Here is a 20675-nt window from a genome sequence, read left to right as displayed (position 1 = left end):
AAGGTTACATAGTAATAAGTGCTCTGGTGAAAAATAAAGCAGGAAAGAATGATAAACAGTGTTGGCGAGAGAAAGCATTGCACAATTTTAAATAAGGTGTTTGGGGAAGACTTTGCTGAGAAGTTACTATTTGAGCAAAGGCATAAAGGGTTTTGAGGAGCAAAGCATGCGATTAACTGGGTGCAGTTTGTTTAGGAGGGGTAAGGGCCCTGAGGCCGGGTCATGCCTGAGGAGTTCTAGGAATGCCAAGGAGCTGCTGTAGCTGAAGATGTTCATGTCTGTCTGCCTGGGGTGGCAGCAGTAGATGGAAAACAATTCAGGTGAGATCACACGAGGCTTGTGAACATTGCAAGGTCATTGGTTTTTTGTTTTAGGGAAATTTGACATTGTTAGAAGACTTTGAGCAAAAAGGTATGATCAGATATTTTAACACATCACGTGGCTGTTGTATTAAGAATTGACTGTGGAGGGGCAAGAGTTGAAGCTGGGACCAGTGAGACCTTGCAATGCTGTAGGCAAGAAACCATGCTGGCTCAGCCCAGGGTTGTGACAGGGGAGATGATAAAAAAAAAAAGATTGGGTTCTGACTATAACATGACCATTTAACTAACAGGATGCCCTGCTGTATGGGATAAAAGAAGAGGAGGTGTCAAAGATGATTCAGATTTGGGGGATTGGCAGAAAGATGAAGTTCCCATATCCTAGACAGGAAACAATTTCAGGAGAAGCAGGTTAAGTGAGGGGGCTGGGGGCGAGGGCAGAAGATGGTATTTAAAGCCCTGAGATTGGATGAGATGGTGACTAAGAGAGTGAGTAAGGATGGAGAGAAGAGGTCCAAGGACATTTCAAGGGTAAAGATAAAGGAGGAATCGGCACAGGAGACTGAGAAAGGAGCAGCCAGAAAAAAGGAAGCAAACCAGCTGAGTGCAATGTCCCGGAAGCCAAGTGAAGCAAGTGAAGGATCTAAGTAAGGGAGGAGGGTGAGCAGCTGGGGCTAGTGCAGCAGGCAAGGCGGCGGTCGCCTGGAAAGGAGCAGGTTTGAAAGGTGGAGGGAGCAAAAACTTCCTGAGACTCGTTCAAGAGAAAATAGAGAAACTGGAAACAGTGAGCAAAACAAAACAAAACAAAACACAAAAACACCTCATCAGCATCTTTACTTTAAAGGAAAGGAGAAAAGTTGGATTATAGCAGGAGGGATACATGGAGTGAATGGTGGGCTTTTTGTTTGTGTTTTTTAAGATGGGTGAAGTTAGACCATGTTCAGGTGCAGGTGGTCGAGTGGAGGCGGAATGAAAGCCCTGGTAGATTTTTCTGACTTTGTGAAGTTGTTAAACTAGGGAGCAGGGCCACGCTGTGCGAGGATGAGATGGGTGAGGGGGGTAGAGGAGAGAGGAGGGTGTGAAAGGTCACCTAGGGGAGGTCTTAGAGAGACAGCCAGGCTGCTTTAAGGGTCTCCTGAATTTTAAGTGCAACCAATGGCGTGGTGTATGCATCTCTCTGGGCGATTTGAGCTGCCCTGGTGCCATGTGGAGAAGAGAGAGCGATGGAAATAACCCCACAGCCTCTCCGAGGCCTCTGTGGGGGAGGGAGCATCTTCCTTGCCTCCCTGTGTGCTTAGGACAGAAGCCCCTTGGTCGCCTGTGGCTGGGTCCTGACCAGCTGTCATGGTGAGTAGTGAAGGTCAGGAAAAGTCTCCCAGGAGCCCGGGCAGTGTCACACCTACAGGCGTCGCGGGTCCTGGAGCATGTCACTGGGCGTTAGATGCAGCATCTGTACCTGGTCGAGGGCGTTTTGTCAGCCATGACCGCCTTCCTCTTCGGGGGTCTTGTTTCCCTGTCTCCTCTGAGTGGCCGTGTACAGAAAGCCCACAGATTCCCTACCTGGTTTTCTCGGGGTGTGGCCCTGCGCCTTTCTCATTTTCCTCTCTCCTGTCTGCTTTCAGGTTTGTGGTCCGCGGGGGTTCAGGATGCCAGTGTAAATGAACAGTGTGGCGACATCCTCACCAACAAACGCTTCATGCTGGACATGCTGTATGCCCATAACAGAAAGCCCACGGATGCTGAGGAGAAGGGGGAGGGCGAGCCCGCGGGCACTGAGCAGGGGGCAGAGGCGGTGCCCAGCCTGGCCAGCAGGATATCCACGCTGCAGGCCAGCTCCCTGGCACAGGACGAGAGTGTCAGAAGGGTGGACGTGGGCTGTCTGGACAACCGGGGCAGCGTGAAAGCCTTCGCGGAGAAATTCAACAGCGGGGACCTAGGGAGAGGGCCCGTCTCCTCCGACACCCAGCCTGATGACACGGTCCCGGAGAAAGCATCCCCCCAGCCCAAGACCGAGTCCGACCATATCTGGGACCAGCTCATGGCCAACCCAAGGGAGCTCAGAATCCAAGACATGGATTTCACCGACCTGGGAGAGGAGGATGACATCGACGTCTTAGACGTGGACCTGGGTCACGGGGAGGCCCCTGGGCCGCCTCCCCCGCCGCCACCTACCTTTCTGGGTTTGCCGCCCCCGCCCCCTCCACCCTTGCTGGACAGTGTGCCTCCCCCTCCCATCCCCGGTAATTTATTGGCTCCTCCTCCAGTATTCAATGCTCCTCAGGGCTTAGGGTGGCCCCAGGTACCCAGGGGTCAGCCGGCATTCACGAAGAAAAAGAAGACCATCCGTCTGTTCTGGAATGAAGTGCGGCCTTTCGAGTGGCCGTGTAAGAACAACCGGCGCTGCAGAGAATTCCTGTGGTCAAAACTGGAACCTATCAAGGTGGACACTTCCAGGCTGGAGCACCTGTTCGAGTCTAAGTCTAAGGAATTGTCCGTCTCAAAGGTACCGCCAGCATCTGGCCTGCTTCCTGACTTGCAGAGTTTTTTTCCACTGTGGAGTGGGACTGAAATTTGTTGTCTATAAAATTCCCTTTGTGCTGCTTTTGCTGTTTGGTTAAAAAAAGGGGAGGGGAGGGCAGTTAGTATAAAGATCTGACCTTTACCATTTTACTCTTTGTGCCACGTCCTAGGTGTAAGCTAAATGAGTAAGGGGCCCCAGTAGCTGACATAGATAGCAGTCCACGAACACCATTAAGTAAAGTAGCTTTCAAAGGCCCAAATAACCTGGAGGAAAAAACCAAAAGGTTAACCCGGGAATATTAGTATCACCTGACAGCAGTTGGCACCCGCCCCCCTCCTCCCAACTAGAAGAGAAAAGACTTGCTAATTTATCCAACACATGGACTTTATCCACGTGACTAATTACTCTTACCTTCAGAGATCAGAGCTGAAAGGAGTAGTTTGAACCTCAGCTGTAACCACACAATGCTTTTGCAAAGACAGTAATTCAAGTGCCATTTCTTTGAATAATTCCTGGCTGCATCAGCATAAAGCAGCTATCTAAACAGTTCCAAACAGCCATAGCGTTGGCATCCTGTAAATATTACGTATCCATCTAGATTCCCGATTCTTCATAAATGTCTGAGAGTTCTGCAGGCTTTGCTGCTGTGGCGTTTTTAATAGAGATGTCACATCCCCTTTTATAAATGGGAAGCACTGTGCACGAAGTTACTGGGCATTAAGGATAAAGGCACGGTTAACGAGAAAAGAAGCGGCAGCGTCCTGCATCACAGGTTTTATTTCTAATGATTTGGTTCTTCTTTACAGATCTGAAAGAACTGGTGGGTTGTTGTTTTTAAAACCCTTGTGATTCGGGGTGTGTTACAGTTTTAAAACAGGTTTAAGACGACCCTCACTTCTCAGGAACGAGGGGTGTAAGAAAACACTTTGTGAAGTATAATTTAGAGCAGTGGTTCTCAACCTTGGCTGCACATTAGAATCACCTGGGAATCTTTTTAAAATCCTGATTTCTGGGCCCCATCCTCCAGAAATTCTGTGTCTTTGTTATGGGGGGGGAAGGGGGCCCACAACATTAGTAACAAAGAAACCATTTCCAGAGGATGAGGCCCGGAAATCAGGATTTTAAAAAGATTCCCAAGGTTGAGAACCACTGATTTGGAGTGACCACTTAAGAGCTTATTCTCAGGAGCTAATTCCAGCTCCATGTGTTTCTCCATTTACCATTGTTTGGGGGAGTGTAAGGCTGCCTGAGTCAGGCTCTCTGACCTGCCAGTCGGGCGCCTATTCTGAATCAAAAAGTACATGCAGCATCCTCGGGCACGAGCGCCCTCAGACAGGAGGTCCAGTGACAGGGTTAGTGCCTGTCCGTGCGTTGCTGACTGAGCAGGTAGGAGGGCTGTAACCAGTCAACTTTCTGTTAAAACTTGTGTTGTGTGTGACTTTTCCAGGGTAACGTGGTGCTCAGCCAGCCATGTGTCCCCTGCAGTTTTTTTAAAATATATTTTTATTAATTTCAGAGGGGAAGGGAGAGGGAGAGAGAGAGAAAAACATCAATCATGAAAGAGAATCATTGATTGGCTGCCTCCTGCACTCCCCCCTCTGGGGATCAGGCATGTGCCCTGACTGGGGACCGGGAATCGAACTGTGACCTCCTGGTTCATAGGTCGACACTCAACCCCTGAGGCACCACGGCCAGGTCCCTTCAGTTCTTAAAGTCAGGCCTGGCATTCAGGGAAGATGGGCCTGGCTGGGTTAAAATGTGGTCTCTGGTTGCCAGGAGTTATCCAGCAGTTGACCTCACTCATTCCAGCCTCCACCCTGCTGATCTAGTTGGCCCGTCTCTCTCTTCCTCCTCCTCCCCCGACCCCTTACTGGGCTCATCTGGCTGGCTTTACCCTCTAGGCCCTCCCCCCCCCCCCAACCCCCTGCTAGCTCATCACCTCAGAGGTGGCTGGGGAGAGGCTGGCCCTCGACTCCAGGCAGGAGGAATAAAGGGAGGAACAGTTTGGCAGTGAAGGCACCTCTGACTTCATTTTTACAAAGGACATGGTAAGATTAGAAGCTTCCTTGAGAAGACCCCAACTGGACAGTTCCCCTCCCTCCCCTCCTCTTGGTCCCACTGTGGTCAGTGACAAGTCTGATTGGTGCCCTTCCAGGAGCCCAAAGGTTCCTTCTTGCTTGACATACGTGGTGACCTCTTAAAATAAGTTATTGCCTAGCCAAAGGGCACATGTTTGCCTAGTTTTGTATAAACAGAAAGCATAAGAGGAAAGTAATATATTGAAAATTTTACCAGAAGGACTCCAGAATTTTCTACAACAGGACCCAGGAGCCCATACCTTTGTTTTGGGGGGATAGGGAATGTGAGCAAGGGATAATTTACAAATGCTACAAAAGGTGAGCATGAAAATTAGGGTTAACACGCAGTACATTGGAGAGTTGCATCCATCGTGTGTATGTTACCACTGCAGCTATCAGCCAGTTTTACTTCTGTTCCTAATGCATGACTGGGATTTTTATGAAACACAGCTGTAAGCAGCCACTTCCGAATCCTGACTCACGAGAAGTTTTTCATTAAACACAATGGAGTGCAACAAAAATAAAATGAAGTCAATTTTGCAAGACAGCACATAGCAAAGGGAGTCTGTTTCCGTTCCCGTTAGAGACCTTACACGAGACCAGCATCAGAACAGGGCACGGCTCTGACCATCTGAGTCCTCTCCACCCCCATCAAAGATTCGTGTGCAAGAGCCAGGCTGGGTCAGCACTTCACGGAAACGATAAGAACAGAAAGATGTGCTTTTTGGTTTCCTTTCCAAATAGTTTCTGGAACTGGATCTACATTTCTCTCTTGCTCTCTCTCTGCAGGAAATGTATATATAGCTTTTTAGTAAGATGATTTTAATTTTGTTTTGTGGAGAAAGACAGAAATCCTGTGCTGAATTTCATCATGTTGTGCTTCTACTGTTGGTCTAAGCTGTGGAGAATCACATAGGGCAAAAGGGAAGGATGTAAGGCAGAAAGCCCTTGAGGGTCTGGGGACAGACCATCTGTGAACTTGATGTCATCCTGAGGAGCCCCAGGAAGTGGCCTTCTAATTCATGTGTCTAATAAAGGGCTGCAAAGGGCAGCCTTTATCTTCCACGTCCAGACAGACCAAGACAGGTGTGGAGGGAAGAGATGACCAGAATGAAGAAGGGGATTTGGCTTTCCCTTGGGAGCTCAGTGCTGTCTTACCTTGGGTTCATTTGTTTACCATGAAGCGGGGGCTCTAGAATTGATTTGGAGAGATTGTTCAACTTTATTTGCCCTGAAGTTTCTAAATGTATCAGAATCTATTAGCTGTGACTTAAAAAAAAAAAATTCAGCGGTGACAATATCCAGGTTGGGGTACCAGATAAACTACATGAACATTAGAAATGTATCTGTTTTGCAGTTGGCCTCTGCCATAGAAGACCCAAAGGGAAAGAATGGGAAATTAATTAATACTAATTAATACTTAATTAAAATTAAGCCTATTTTGGCAAGTTCCTCAGAAGCATCATTCCTAACTAAGGGTGTTTCAGCCATTATGTAGGCTCAGTAGGGGGGTTTTTAAAATATATTTTATTGACTTTTTACAGAGAGGAAGGGAGAGGGATAGAGAGTTAGAAACATCGATGAGAGAGAAACATCAATCAGCTGCCTCCTGCACACCCCCTACTGGGGATGTGCCCACAACCAAGGTACATGCCCTTGGCCGGAATCGAATCTGGGACTGTTCAGTCTGCAGGCCGACGCTCTTATCCACTGAGCCAAACCGGTTAGGGCCTCAGTAGGTTTTTTGTTGTTGTTTTGGTTTTTGCCTTAATGCTTTTCCATATATATTGCCTGCTCCCTTGTTACAGACCTTAGGAAAATTCCATAGTTGTCACATCTGCTGACATGTGTATCCTGGCACCCTGGTCATGGCCATTTTCTCAACGAACAGCTTCGAAACTGTCCAGTGGCGTCACTCTCTTGGCAGTTGGCAGGGAGCGAGGAGTGATTTGCCATTTCTGAGCCAGTGTCCTCCTGAGCCTGTCCGAGGGGCTGTGGCAAGATGTTGAGAGGCATGTTGAGAAGTCGGTCGCCTTTCCTGGAAGTGCTGTCAAACTCAGTGGCACTCTCTGAAACTCTCCGAGTCCTCTCAGTAAATCATGTCCCTAGCCAGTTTCTATTTTCAGTCGCAACACCCTCTGGGGTGATAAGTTCTATGTGCTGAATATCCTCTTTTAATTTTTTAATATATTTTTAATTGATTTTAGAGAGAGAGTGAGAGAGAAACATTGATATGACAGAGAAAGATCATTACCTTCTGTAGGCACTCTGACCAGGATCAAACCCACAACATGGGAATGTGCCTTTCGGTGCATGGGATGATGCCCAACCAACTGAGCCACACCGGCCAGGGCAGAATATTTACTTTTAAAAAAATATATTTTTATTGACTTCAGAGAGGAAGGAAGAGCTAGAGGTAGAGAGAGATAGAAACATCAATGATGAAAAAGAATCATTGATCGACTGCTTCCTGCACACCCCCAACTGGTAATTGAGCCCGCAACCCTGGGATGTGCCCTTGACCAGAATCGAACCTGGGATCCTTCAGTCCACAGGCCAACGCTCTATCTACTGAGCCAACCTGGGTAGGGCTGAATATCTACGTTTTAAAGGCTACATTTTTTTAAAAAAAAATTTTTTCAAATTACTCTTTAAAAATTCTAAGGGGTGATCCTTTGTGGCAGCATTCCAGGAAAATATGGAAAATAAGGCCTGTTCACCTGCCCAGAGCGCATGCCTCCACAAGCTTTGGTTCCTCCGTACTCTCCTCATTTCATTCTGTCCCCTCGTGAGGGTGCTGCTGCCTGCATGGTGTACCGCAGACAGAAGCCCAGGACTAGTGGAGCAGGGTTTTCTGTTTCATTTCCTAGAACCAACACCATGATGTGGTTGTGTGGCATTGGCTGAGGCAGAGTGTGTGGTCCAGTCCTCAGGAGTCAGCTGCACCAGCCCCACAGCCCTAAGCTGCATTACCCCTGAGCATGGAAGGACCTGAGAGCTCAGCTCAGGGCTGGGAGGAGCTTGGCAGTTGTTGGGCACATCAGGCTCGTTTTAACATCAGTAACAACTTCCTGCATTGTCTGTAGTCCTGAGGTCTTGATTCCCGCATCATTCATAAAACTGGCAGGACCAGTCCTTGCTGCATTTGGAATGGAGGCAGCTAAGTGAGGACCCCCTTACTGTCTTTCTATCCTAAGAAAGGTTCCCTTACCCCTGCTTTTTGTTTCGTCTTTAAATTGTTTCCTTTTATTGGAAGATCGACTTTCTACTCGCCCAACAATCCTGTCTGAAAGCCTTTAGACTTCTGAAAGTCTAAATCAGAGAGTCCTGTTGTGGGACATATCTTTTAAACGTCTGTGACCCCTGCGCCCCACTCTAGACAGGGGATATCGGATCTCTGAGGGGACCCCAGTATCACTGTGGCTTAAAGATACCCCTAGGGGTTCTCTTGTGCACCCCAAGTTGTAAAGCGCAGCTGTGAATAAACTACATTCCTGGTTTTCCTTCAGAGGGTATCGGCAGATTGATCAGACCCGTTTCCTCCTCGGGTAAACGATGTGTTTCTCCCAGTTAGTGGTGGGGACTTCATGTTTGCCATTCTACTGTCAGTCACAGAGGAGCCACTGCTCCTGGCAAAGGAGAATCCCCTGGCCTGTCTCCAGAGCTCCCCTCCCCATTAGTCCCGGAGGCCAGCCTGTCAGTCTCAGAACAGGATTGAGCAATGGTGTCATGGGCCTCCTGGCCCTCCCCACGTATGCATTTCTTTATTAGATTATTCTCATGGAAATGGCCCCACTCAAGGAGTAGGCACCTCACTGGCACTTGGGCAATACCTGTTTAAGGAAATACGATCTATATCAAAGAGAGGCTTCAAATCAATAAATATGGGAAGACACTCGGCCAATCAGAAAGAGGCTATTGGAGGACTTGGCCTCTCCTCCCGCCTCTGCTCAGGGTTTGCTGTCCTGCACCATCACTGATCATGACTTGAGACTCCAGTCAGCCATGGGAGTCCATGGGGCATGATGTTCTCCCATCATACTTACCCGAGACTGTGCTCTGGCCTTCTCTCTTCTTATGAAGGAAGATGTCAGTCAATCTGGTCTGTCAGGATGCTAACCTGCCATAGTGGTTTTTCTGACTTCAGGTTACTTTCTTGGTTCGATGTTAGAGATCGGGCATTCAAATGAATGTCACTCACTAATCTTGGTATGTGTTGGAATGCCCTGGAACGTTGTCTGAGAGCTTTTTCTGTACTATCACTTTTCCTGTTCTATCATTCTAGCTATTCTAGTGCTACACATTTTAGTTATGTTGATTTTATAATGTTTTTATAGCTGATAGGGTAAATATTACATATAACTCTACTGATTTGTTTATACATATAGCCTTTCATAGTGACTTTAGAATATTTTTTAATTCTAAAAAAACTTGGACTTTTATTAGAATTACTTTAAATGTATGTATTAGATGAGAGAAAATGAGCCTCCTTTTAACATTGAGACTTCCTATCCAGGAATATGCTGTTTCTCCTTTATTCACATCATCTTTTATTTATTACTTTCAAGACGGTGTTGCCATTTCCTTCATGTAGGCCCTGTGTCGATATGTCAAGAGGTTTTGGTCTGTTGCTTTCTTGTTTCGGAGTTGCTTTTCGGGATGTGTCTAGTCTCCTATCAAATTCAGGACAACTTTCTGATTTCCTGCCTAGACGTTATGCCTCCTGTCATCTTCCCATGTCCTGTGCCACCTTTGTCCTGTCATATCTTACCCCTTTGTTCTAGATGCCTTCAGAAGGGCATTTAACTCCTAATCTCCTTTACAAGGACCACTCTTTCTTCTTTGGCTTCTGCTTTATATCCTCTTTCCATCATTGACCAATTTCCTATTTTTCTAATTTCAAACAGTGGGCAGTCACTGACTTTCTGATCAAAGAAGTACAATAAGGAAATGGGTGACTGAGAAAGGCTGTGAGAAAGCGAATGATAGGTGGGCTGGGGAAGAGGAGAGACTAGGAGCAGAAGGCCAGGGATGGAGGCTGGCACCAGGGGCTGGGCTCAGGGCGGAGGTGGTGGGAACGAAGGACAGGGGGACATGAGAGGCTTTGTGGACGAGGATGGATGACATTGTTGTGTCACAGGACCATGTGAAGGATATAGTGACGGTCATACTTGCTGATTGAGGACTTTGAACCCAAAAAGATGATTGAAATGGATCAGAATTGATGACTGCTAATCCTTAGACATGGGCACGGGCTCTTGGGCATGGGGAACTTTGGCTAGCTCCTGCAGGTGCTTCTCTAGGTTACTGTGGGAAGAAAGGACAGCCCTACATGAGCCACCACCTTATGTCAGGCAAGACAGACCCCAAGGCAGTGGTGTGCTCAAGTAGCTTCCAGTGGAATCTGTTTTCATTATGAAGCACAGCATTTAAAACATTTCTTGGATAAACTCCAGAGATTGAATAATTCAATTTCTGATATTACTTTAATTCTTATTCCTTCACAAAGTGGGTGAAAGTAGCTCTGAAAACATGGAGAGTCATCTGTGGGGACAGCTTTCCCAGTGTCTCAGGATGCCGGTGGCATCTCCCCAACTTACAGGGGAGTGTGTGGGTGTGCCCACTGGTGTCCATTGAATTCTATTGAAATGGGGACAAGGATATGTCAGGCTCAGGGCCACCATGTAGGTCTGTGCACGTTGTTTGGCACGTAGACACTGGCTGAAGGGGCAGGGCTGAAATCTGAGCGGTGCTTTCTTCTCAAGCTGTTTGCCATGGGAATGTGTCTCCCCGGTTGCAGGGAGGTGGTCTTTTTCTCATTTGCACAAAGGCTCTGGTTGGGCTGGCATCTCTCTGGGTTCCTGGAATGAGGGGACTGTAGGTGGGGGGCTAAGAGCTCATGATTCCCAGGGAATCCCTGCCCTCTGTTCAGTGCCTTCTGCACTGGAGCCTGGTTCAGGGAAAGTGCCCCTCCAATGCCAGACCCAGGCTCCTTCCATGCTGCCATCCTTATGTAGCCTCATGTCCACACTCTCGGCAGGAAAAAAGGGGAAGGGCAATCGGCATGGCCCTCTGGGTCTATCCCTTTTTAATCAGAAAAACAAAAGCCAGACCTAGGTCACAGGCCCAGCTTTGGCTGCAAGGGTCCAGGGATGGGACTGATGTCACTGACACATTGCCAGCCCGACAGAAGTCAAGGTCCTGCTGTGAGCAGGGAAGAAGGAGTAGGTGCTGGGTGAGTGGGAATTTCAAATCTTTTTTTAAAAATATATTTTTATTAGTTTCAGAGAGGAAGGGAGAGGGATAGAGAGATAGACACATCAATGATGAGAGAGAATCATTGATCAGCTGCCTCCTGCATGCCCCCCTACTGGGGATCAAACCCGCAACCCAGGCATGTGCCCTTGGCCAGAATCGAACCTGGGATCCTTCAGTCCGCAGGCCAATGCTCTACCCATTGAGCCAAACTGGCTAGGGCGGAATTTCGAATCTTAACATCCCTCTCATCCCTCTTCATTGCCTGTAGTCAGCATTTGCCAACCCCTTTCCCATTTCTTCTTAGCATTTCACCCACAAAATACTATTTGTGATTAGATTTTAAAAGCTAAATTTCAAGGGTTCCCAAGAGGCTCATTGGATTAAATGAATAGAAGACAAGTTTGCCCTACAGAATAAGGGTGCATTCATGTGCCATACATCCCGGAAGCCGGCGGTCAGAGCCGATGCCACACCCACAGGCACTGTTCCTCCTGGCCACCAGGCCCCAGAGCAGCTGGGATGCTTTCAATTATTTTCCTCAGGAAGAAATTTTAATTTATTCCCAAATGCATATTTAAGGATCTAAAATAGAATTTTAGTAATTGATTTTGGAAGGGCTCAGTAGGACGTAAGGGGCCGCAGTCCTTTTCTTCAAGTCGGCTTCCAGTCTCTCATGTTGCAGCGGCCAGCTTCTCCTGACAGTTCCGCTGCTCCCAGCCCAGCCACACCCATGGTGAGCAGCAGCCAGCCATTCAGCTGGGGCCCGCCTGCAATGGAGTAGGAATGGCTGGCTCCTGAGGGCCCCCGGTTGTGGCCCCCCCAAACCTCCAGCTTCTTCTCTGGCAGTCCCCAGCAATCTAGACAAAGCCACTTCTTATCTCCTTATCTTCTCTCCCCAGCTCCAAACTAGATCCTACACATTCTTTAGGACCCAGCCGAGATGTCCGCTCCTCCAGACCCTGCCCCCGCAACATTAGATGAGTTAATTACCCTACTGCTGAGCCCCTCACATTGTAAACACCCCATCTTTTCCTTCAAGAGGTCCGCTCTGCCTAACTCATGATTGTCATCTAGGCTTGTTACCTGAATAGAATAGTCATTCTCCCAGCTCTGTTTGCACGGTCAGGGGGCTTGCTGACTAGACCTTGTCCACTTGTCCCCATGTCCACTACCCTGAACTTCACAGGAGCTCAGGGGGAAGCTGGAGGCCTTGTCATCTCATCTCTGGGCACCACACACCCAGGACCTGCTCCCAAGGCACTCAGCCCAGCAGGGAAGCCACACACAAGGTCTCTATGAGGACACTTAGACACCTCTGTTCTTCGTTCCCCTCCTTGGCCTCCAGGTCTGTTTGTCCCCCATTCCTCTTCACCAGCACCTGTCCTTTGGTCTCCTTCCTAAGAAGGTTCCTCCTCACCCACTAGTGGCAGCTGCCCACATGTGAAAGTGTGGCAGGTACTCTGGAATAAGGGGCATGGGACATTTGAATGGGGAGAGGAGCCCCTGAGACGATGTGGCCAGGGATCCAGAGGGGCTGACCGGCCAGCAATGGCGGGTTCTCCAGGTCACTCCTGTCTCCTCAGCACGTGTACCACCGTCTCCATCCCCAGGCACACACCATGTGCCCTAGGGCCAACCAGAGCACATTCCGATTCCTTGCAGATCACAGGGAGGGAGCTCTGGGAGGATTTAGTTTTGTTTCCACTGCTTCTATGGAAAAAAACAGGAGTGTGTGTGTGTGTGTGTGTGTGTGTGTGTGTTTCTTTCTTGCAAAATATCACATTGTTCCCAATTGAAGGAAAATCAATTTTGTTTTGTAATGTGTCTGACTTGCGAAGTTCCACTGCTGGCCTGCGCCTGGCGGCTGCCAAGAGCTGAGCCCTGATGGCTTTCTTCTGTGCTGAGCGGTAGCCAGTCCTTTGCGCCTAAGTGGGGCCACTGGTTTTCATCTCTGAATAAATAGTGAGTTTGCTCTTAATAATGAAACACAGACAGGATCAAAGATGAGGCATTAATCTTGGATTCTCCTTGTTCTATTACCCAGAAAACTGCCGCAGACGGAAAAAGGCAGGAGATCATCGTCCTGGACTCGAAGAGGAGCAATGCCATTAACATCGGGCTGACGGTGCTGCCCCCTCCAAGAACGATAAAGATCGCCATCTTGAATTTTGATGAATATGCCTTAAATAAAGAAGGAATTGAGGTGAGAGCTGCTCTGCCAAGCATTATTTGCGTTCTGCAATGTGTCACATATATGCAAAGCATTACTGTGTCCAGTGTGACTTTGTAGGGTGGCTTGCCATTTCTTTTGTCTCAGCCAGACTGAATAACGTTCATAATTCTCGTGTCTTTTTAACTTCTTGGGGATGGGAAAGTCCCTCATTACCTATGAAGTTCATGATTCATTTACTGACTTCCTTCTGACCATACTCCACCTACCTCATCCTGGAGGAAGAATGTGATAACCTCCTTCGGAGGCCGTTAGGATCTTCTTTCACATCATTTCAAACCAAATATGTTTAAGGAGCAGTTTCAAAAGTAGGGTGTGCTCATACTCATGTAAATGACTTTGTTTCTCTCTTTGCACTTGTCAGGGTGTGGAGAGAGATGTTTCATTTGAGAAACTGGAGACGCCAAGCCAGCTGAGGCTTTGGCATGTGCTGACCTGAATGGCACAGTGCAGAGAGGTGGGGTGACTTGGCTGTGACTACACGGCTGGTAGGTGGCCTCGCTGGAGCCACAGCTCACCTGCTCTGCCAGGAAGGGCTCAGTGCTCTCCCGCCAATACTTGTTCTTCCTTCACTGTGGGCGAGTGCTCGTCTGAAGCAAGATAAACTCCTCTTCTAATCATGGAGACAGAGCCAATGACTCAGCCCTCAGACTCCTAAAGACGGGTGATACAGCCTAGCCAGCATGGTGCAGTAGTTAGAATGATGGCCCACCCACCAAAGGGTTGCAGGTTCGATTCCTGGTCAAGGGCACAAACCTCGGTGCAGGCTCGATCCTCAGCCCCAATCAGGCACGTGCGGGAGACAACCAATTGATGTGTCTCTCTCTTAAAAAAAAAATCAATGGAAAAAATATTCTCGAGTGAGGATTAACAAAAACAGATGGCGATACAGGATGGGGCCCATTGGGTCAGAGTGGGGACAGGAGGACACTGCTTCACAGCATTGGGTGATAGCCACTCCATCTCCTATCAGCAAGAAGCCCTGGGTTCCTTTAATATTCTTCCATACTTGGGGTTCATTCATGTACAGTCTTATGTGAAAGACTTGAGTAGAGAGAACAAATGAGGACTGACTCCAGTGAGGAAAGCAAACCCTTGACAAAAGAGTTGGAAGCAAGGAGTGGCTCAGGCCACAGTGCCAGACTTGACCCAGCCCTGAGTGTGGGAGGGCGCAGTGGTGTGCGTGCCTTTGTGCTCTGAAAAGAAGAGGACTCCACAGGAGACACTGTGTCCCTAGAAGTATAAGCTGGATTGAGCAGTGTCCCTTCAAAATCCATGTCCACCCAGAACCTCAGAATATGACCTTATTTGGAAACAGTCCTTGCAGATGCGATCCAGTTAAGATAAAGTTGTGCTGGATTGGTGTGGGCCCTGCTCCAGGGACTGAGATCCTTATAAGAAGAGGGATGTTTCGAAGTAGATGTAGAGTGGAGGATGTCTTGTGCAGACAGAAAGCACACAGGGAGACCACAGAACAGAGTGCCACGAGGTGACGGAGGCGGAGACTGGAGTGATGTGTTTACAGGTCAAGGAGCACCGAGGATTGTCTGCAACCACCAGACACTAGGGAGAGGCAATACAGATCCTTTCCTGGGGCCTTTAGAGAGAACATAGCCCTACGCAGTCCTTGATAGCAGACTTCTAGTCTCTTAAATCCACTTTGTGGTTACAGCCACCCTAGGAAACAAATATAAGCTTAAGCAGCTCTACTCTTAGAAACACACACACACCCTGTCCCAAGGAGCAGGTACAAGGAGGGAAATACATTTCCTTATGGCTAGAGAGGAAGTTGAGCCCCAAGCGTAGAGTCAGGCCAGGCAGCAGAGCAGGTCAACATATCCAGGTGGGCAGCCAGGGAGTGAGGGCACATGGCTGATTGGGACAGGGGGCATAAAGGAGAATGCAGGTGACAGCAGGTACATACAGAAAGGGACATTGAGATACTCCCAAACAAGAAGGAGGAGGCAGGCCTCAGTGTGAAGCAGCCCCACTCTGGGACCCCCAGAGGAGCAAGCGAGGGGAAGGGCATTGGCTTGCCATTGGGCAGGTGGGGGCTGCCCACCTGGACAAACCGAGTGTTCATCTAGGACAGTGCTGGTGAACCTATGACACGCGTGTCAGAGGTGACACGCGAACTCATTTTTTTGGTTGATTTTTCTTTGTTAAATGGCATTTAAATATATAAAATATCAAAAATATAAGTCTTTGTTTTACTATGGTTGCAAATATCAAAAAATTTCTATATATGACACGGCACCAGAGTTAAGTTAGGGTTTTTCAAAATGCTGACACGCCGAGCTCAAAAAGGTTCGCCATCACTGATCTAGAACAGTGGTTCTCAACCTGTGGGTCGCGACCCCTTTGGCGGTCGAACGACCCTTTCACAGGGGTCGCCTAAAACCATCCTGCATATCAGATATTTAAATTACGATTCATAACAGTAGCAACATTACAGTTATGAAGTAGCAACGAAAATAATTTTATGGTTGTGTCACAACATGAGGAACTGTACTTAAAGAGCAAGAAGGTTGAGAACTGCTGATCTAGGACAAAGAGCATGGTAGGCGGGCCGTGGCGCACTTTCGGACCATCCCATTTACGTAACTGTCATTAGAGGTTGTAAAAGCTTCAGACTCATTCAAAGAGAGGCTTCAAATGCAGCCAGAGCCAGCCTGATTAAAGGGAAAAAATGAAACTTCTCCCTTTAGCAATATTTCCCGTTCTTGTGCTGAGAACTTGAAAGTCCATTAGAAGAGATGGATTCATTTGGGCTCTGCCTTTATTCTTTCCTGAAATGTCGCTCTCCCTGGTTGGGGAAAGCTTCAGATACAATAAGTTACTTAGGGTTCAGAATGAATCAGATTACTTTTTCCTTTTCTGACTGCTTTCCAGCTGAGCACCTTTTTGATCCCAGAAGGAGTAATGAGAGCAAGGGTAGAGATGATGGATATAGGAATGGCAACCCAGCACAAAAATAACTCTCATCAGTTTCTTCCCGTGGGCCAGGCACCAGCGAGGAGCTTCACATCAGAAGGCCATACTATTACGTTTCGCATCTTAAAGATGAAGAGAGGGACTCTTAGTTTTAGTCTCTGCCCAAGTTCACAAGCCAGTGAGAGGTTAAGTTGCAATATGAGCTCTAGAATCTGAGTCTCAGGGGCAGAGCGCGGGCCTTGGGGGTGGCTGGCCAGGAGGGGGCCCACGGATGCCAAAAAGAATAAAAGGGAATCTGAAAGGGGGGTGAGAAGACTCATGAGGCTGAGCAGTCCACTTCAGAGTGCTGCCTGTGGTTTTCCACTGGGAGTAGCTGATGAAAGGAATGATATGAAGCACGAAGACGCAATTGTAGAAAACACTACTCAGCCCTTCTGAGAGTTTATTGGGCCATGAATCCTCAGTAAATCCATGGTTAGTCACAACACAGAGTTACACTTTTTCATCACAGTTCTTGTCTAAAGCAGGGCTTCTCAACGTGGCACTATTGACATTCTTGGCTGGGCAGTTCTTTTTTTTTTAAGATTTTTTTTTTTTTTACTTATTTCTAGAGAGAGAGGAAGGGAGGAAGGGAGGGAGGAAGAGAGAGAGAGAGAGAGAGAGAGAGAGAGAGAGAGAGAGAGAGAGAGAGAGAGAGAGAGAGAGAGAGAGAGAGAGAGAAAGAGAAATATTGATGTGAAAATGAAACATCAATCAGCTGCCTCTTGCACACTCAGGACTGGGGATGGAGCCTGAAACCTGGGTCTGTGCCTGGTGCAGGAATCGAACTGGCATTCCCTTCGATGCATGGGACAACACCCAACCAACCACATTGTTCCCAGGCCTGGGCTGGGCAGTTCTTTATTGTGGGAGCTGCCCTGTGCATTGTGGGATGTTTAGCAACATCCCTGGCCTCTACCACCCCAATGCTGACAACCAAAAACGTCTCCAGACTTTGTCAAATGTTTCCTGGGCACAAAATCACCCCGACTGAGAACCCCTGATTTAAGGCTGCCTGAGTGAATCCAGAAACTATATACATATATTTTTTTGAATGCTTATCCAGCAAATACTAGTTCTCTTGGAGAACTTGGAACCCATGACCTGCTGCCTCTGACCACTGATCTCAGGGACCCAAGGGCCATAGTGTGGTCTATATCCGTGTGCTGAGCCACTTCCCCAGAGTTTTTTCTCTAGGCTTGTTGTTCAAGAACTAAGTCATGGCTGAGAAGAGATGGAAGCCGTGTCCTTACAGATCTTTACTAATGAGATTTCTAGCTTGCGTGCCAAGGGTCTTGTGCCAGACTGTCTGCTTCTGGGACACAGGCACTGGAGCATGGCAGCATGACTTAATAGGGCCATTTGAAACCTCTGTGTGCCTAAATGTGATTAGGATGTATTAAATGACGTCCTGTGGCTTTGCTTAGCAACCCAATGGTATGTGTCTGGTTTGCTGTGTAAACCTGAGGGAGCAGTTGACTAGCTTCATTATGGAAGTAGTTTTTCATAAGAGGATTAAACTTTAGAACGTTGCTTTGGTATCACAAATGGAAGTATGAAGAGTTTTCCCCTTTTTTCTTGCTTTTCTGGTTTTTATAGAGGGTAGCACAATTGAATGGTCCAAGTGACATTTAACTTGGCCCAGTTGGCTGCCTGGCCATTCAGCATCTGAGAGACAGAAATTCCCTTTGGCCACAGGTAGAAACCTATAGTGCCTTTCCAAGCACTTTGTGCTGTGCTACCCCATCTGCAGGTGCCGGAGTGGGTGCTGGATGCACACAGTGAGCCTGACTCAGTCAGGTGCCACACTCGGTCAGCAATGCCAGGACCCAGGGTGTCCTGGTGGTTGGGCCTCGGCTGTGCTGTTAGCTTTGCATTTTGGTTGAGTTGCTGTGAGCTGTGGAGCTGGCACTGGGCTCCTGGGTGGTTCCAGCTCTGCCCTGGTTGACCTAGCCTCGCTCAGGCAAGCCACTTCATCTGCAATCATTTCTGCCCCAGGTGTTTCCCTAAATAGTCCCAACAATGAAAGACGATGGCAATCAAGACCCCAAAAAGATCCCTCCGTGTCCATGAGATTAAAGACCCAAATGGAAAGCCATTGTTTCATGAGAATATACAAGTTGTGTACAAACCAGGCCCAGCTCTTCAGCTCTCTGCTGTTGTCACCAAAATCCTTGTGTGAGGTTCTCATCCAGAGCTGTAGCCAGGGTTCTGCTCAGAGCTCACAAGGCAAAATAATTCCTCATTGCGGCCTCATCTGGATGTCAATGAGATGGCCAAACCCCTAAACCATTTGGGTCCATAAAAAGTGACATTTGTGCAGTTTTTCTCTGACATTTGGCTTTCAGGTATACAAGCAAGTGAAGCCCTGTCTGAAATAAAAAACAAAAGACACTGCATTATTGCGTAGGGGTCTTGTTTGACATTTTTCTCCCCGTGGCACCAAATGGCGATCATAAAATTGCCAGTAGATCTACTGGCCCTGAGAAAAGCCAATCAGGGGTTCCCCCTCGTGCTCATCTCCTTTCATCTGCTCCTGGAAAAACACAGCCCTCACCTCAGAGGAGGTGGCGCTGACCTGCCGTTCCACTGTCTTAGGGCTATTTGTATTGTCAGTGATGTGTGAAAAAATAAAACAAACTGGCAGCTGGCAGCCTCATAAATCTTCAACACTGAACAAATGGCTTCAATTAGTCGGAGAAGTGAAAAACAAAAGTAAGAGTGTTTGATTACTTTCCCAAAGGAAAAAGGCAACTAAAAGCATGGCAGGAAAATGCCTTCTGAAGAAGGGGAGGAAAGTGTTGACAATTTTTTATTTCGGAATTCTTGTCCATGCTGAAAACAATTTGAGCAGAAAGAAAATTAAAACACAAATTTTAGTTATGTTTTTATTTTGAAAACTGATTGAGTTCAACTCCTGGGCTTGGATTGCTTTGCTTATTGTCTAATACCATCTGTGGGGACAGGTGGGATCCAAGCAGAACTTGTGGGAGAGCAAGGGGCACTGTCACTGCATATTGCCCCGATGTCACATCCCACCTGCACCATCTCGGTTAGGGGCCATGATGAGGAGCATGTTGGAAGAGGAGGTATCTGAGGGCATACCTTCTTTTTCTAAATCCTCACCCGAGGAGTGAGGATGTTTTTTCCATTAATTTTTAGAGAGAGTAGAAGGGAGGAGGAGAGGAAGAGAGGAAGCGGGGGGGGGTGGGGGGGGGGGGAGAGGAACATCGACATGAGAGAGACATGTCAATTGGTTGCCTCCCACTCTCGCCCTGACCAGGGCCAGGGGTTGAACCTGCAATCCAGGTATTTACCCTTGACAGGGAATTGAACCCGCAACCCCTTAGTTCAGGGCCCAAACTTACCCCTGAACCAGACCAGCCAAGGCTGAGGGCATGACCTCACTCTGACTGCAGCACAGAACACATGCCTCCCATGCAGTTGGGCATCACTGGCTCCTGATGAAGGACCGAGACAGCCCTCCCTGATCACACGCTCATCAAACCCAGATGGCTTGGCCCCGCCACACACGTCCTGAGGCACAATCCTGGAAACACCTGTGTGTTTGCCAATCATGATGTCAGGGGTCCAGGATTGCAATTTTGTTCTTTATTTTTAAATTGTTTGCATTCATATAGAATAAAATGAAACTTTTTGCTATACAGCTCTAAGGGTTTTTAAATATGCATAAATTCATGCAATTACTACTGCAGTTAGGATTCAAAACAGTCCCATCTCCCCTCAAAAATGTGCTCTTGTGCTGTCCCTTTCTAGTCGCACCCTGAACTCACCTCTGGCCCCTGGTAACTAGACCTGCAGGGTCTAGTCTCATCACTGTGGTTTTGTCTTTTGGAGGATTTCACATAAATGGAATCATAATTGGCTTCTTCCACTCAGCGTGTCTTTGAGAGTCTTCCTAATTGTGGTGTGTCCCTGTAGTTTGTCCCTTTTTATTGCTGAGTTCACTTTATTCACCTGTTGAAGAATATGTAGTTTGGTCCAGTTTTTGGAATTATGGATAAAGGTGCTACAAGTATTTATGTACAAGTTATTGTATGAAAATAAGTTTTCATGGGTGAAAACCTACAAATGGAATTGCTGGTTCATGTGGTAATTCTGCGTTTAACCTTTTGAGGGACCACACCTTGTCTCTCCAATCTCTTCACAGTGTTTTTCTCCGAGAAAAAGTATTTAACATGGAGGAAGTTCAGTTTATCAACCTGACCGTTTTGGTATCATGTCTAAAGAGTTCATTGCCTAACATGAGTCACAGAGGTTTTCTCCTGTTTCTT

The 20675-nt window shown here is 47.7% G+C and overlaps 1 protein-coding gene across 17 annotated transcripts in view; it reads left to right on the top strand.

Moving 5' to 3' along the window:
- Positions 1 to 20675, top strand: part of FHOD3 (formin homology 2 domain containing 3) — a 415178-nt gene that overhangs the window by 362858 nt on the left and 31645 nt on the right. For all 17 annotated transcript variants that reach the window (XM_036321024.1, XM_036321008.1, XM_036321023.1 and 14 more), the window contains 2 exons: positions 1943 to 2823; positions 13222 to 13380. In XM_036321024.1, the coding sequence (XP_036176917.1) occupies positions 1943 to 2823; positions 13222 to 13380 (1040 nt within the window). The remainder of the gene's footprint in view (positions 1 to 1942; positions 2824 to 13221; positions 13381 to 20675) is intronic.

This window comes from Myotis myotis, unplaced genomic scaffold (assembly GCF_014108235.1).
Source record: "Myotis myotis isolate mMyoMyo1 unplaced genomic scaffold, mMyoMyo1.p scaffold_m19_p_9, whole genome shotgun sequence".
NCBI lineage: Eukaryota > Metazoa > Chordata > Mammalia > Chiroptera > Vespertilionidae > Myotis > Myotis myotis.
This window is presented reverse-complemented; position numbering and strand designations above follow the sequence as displayed.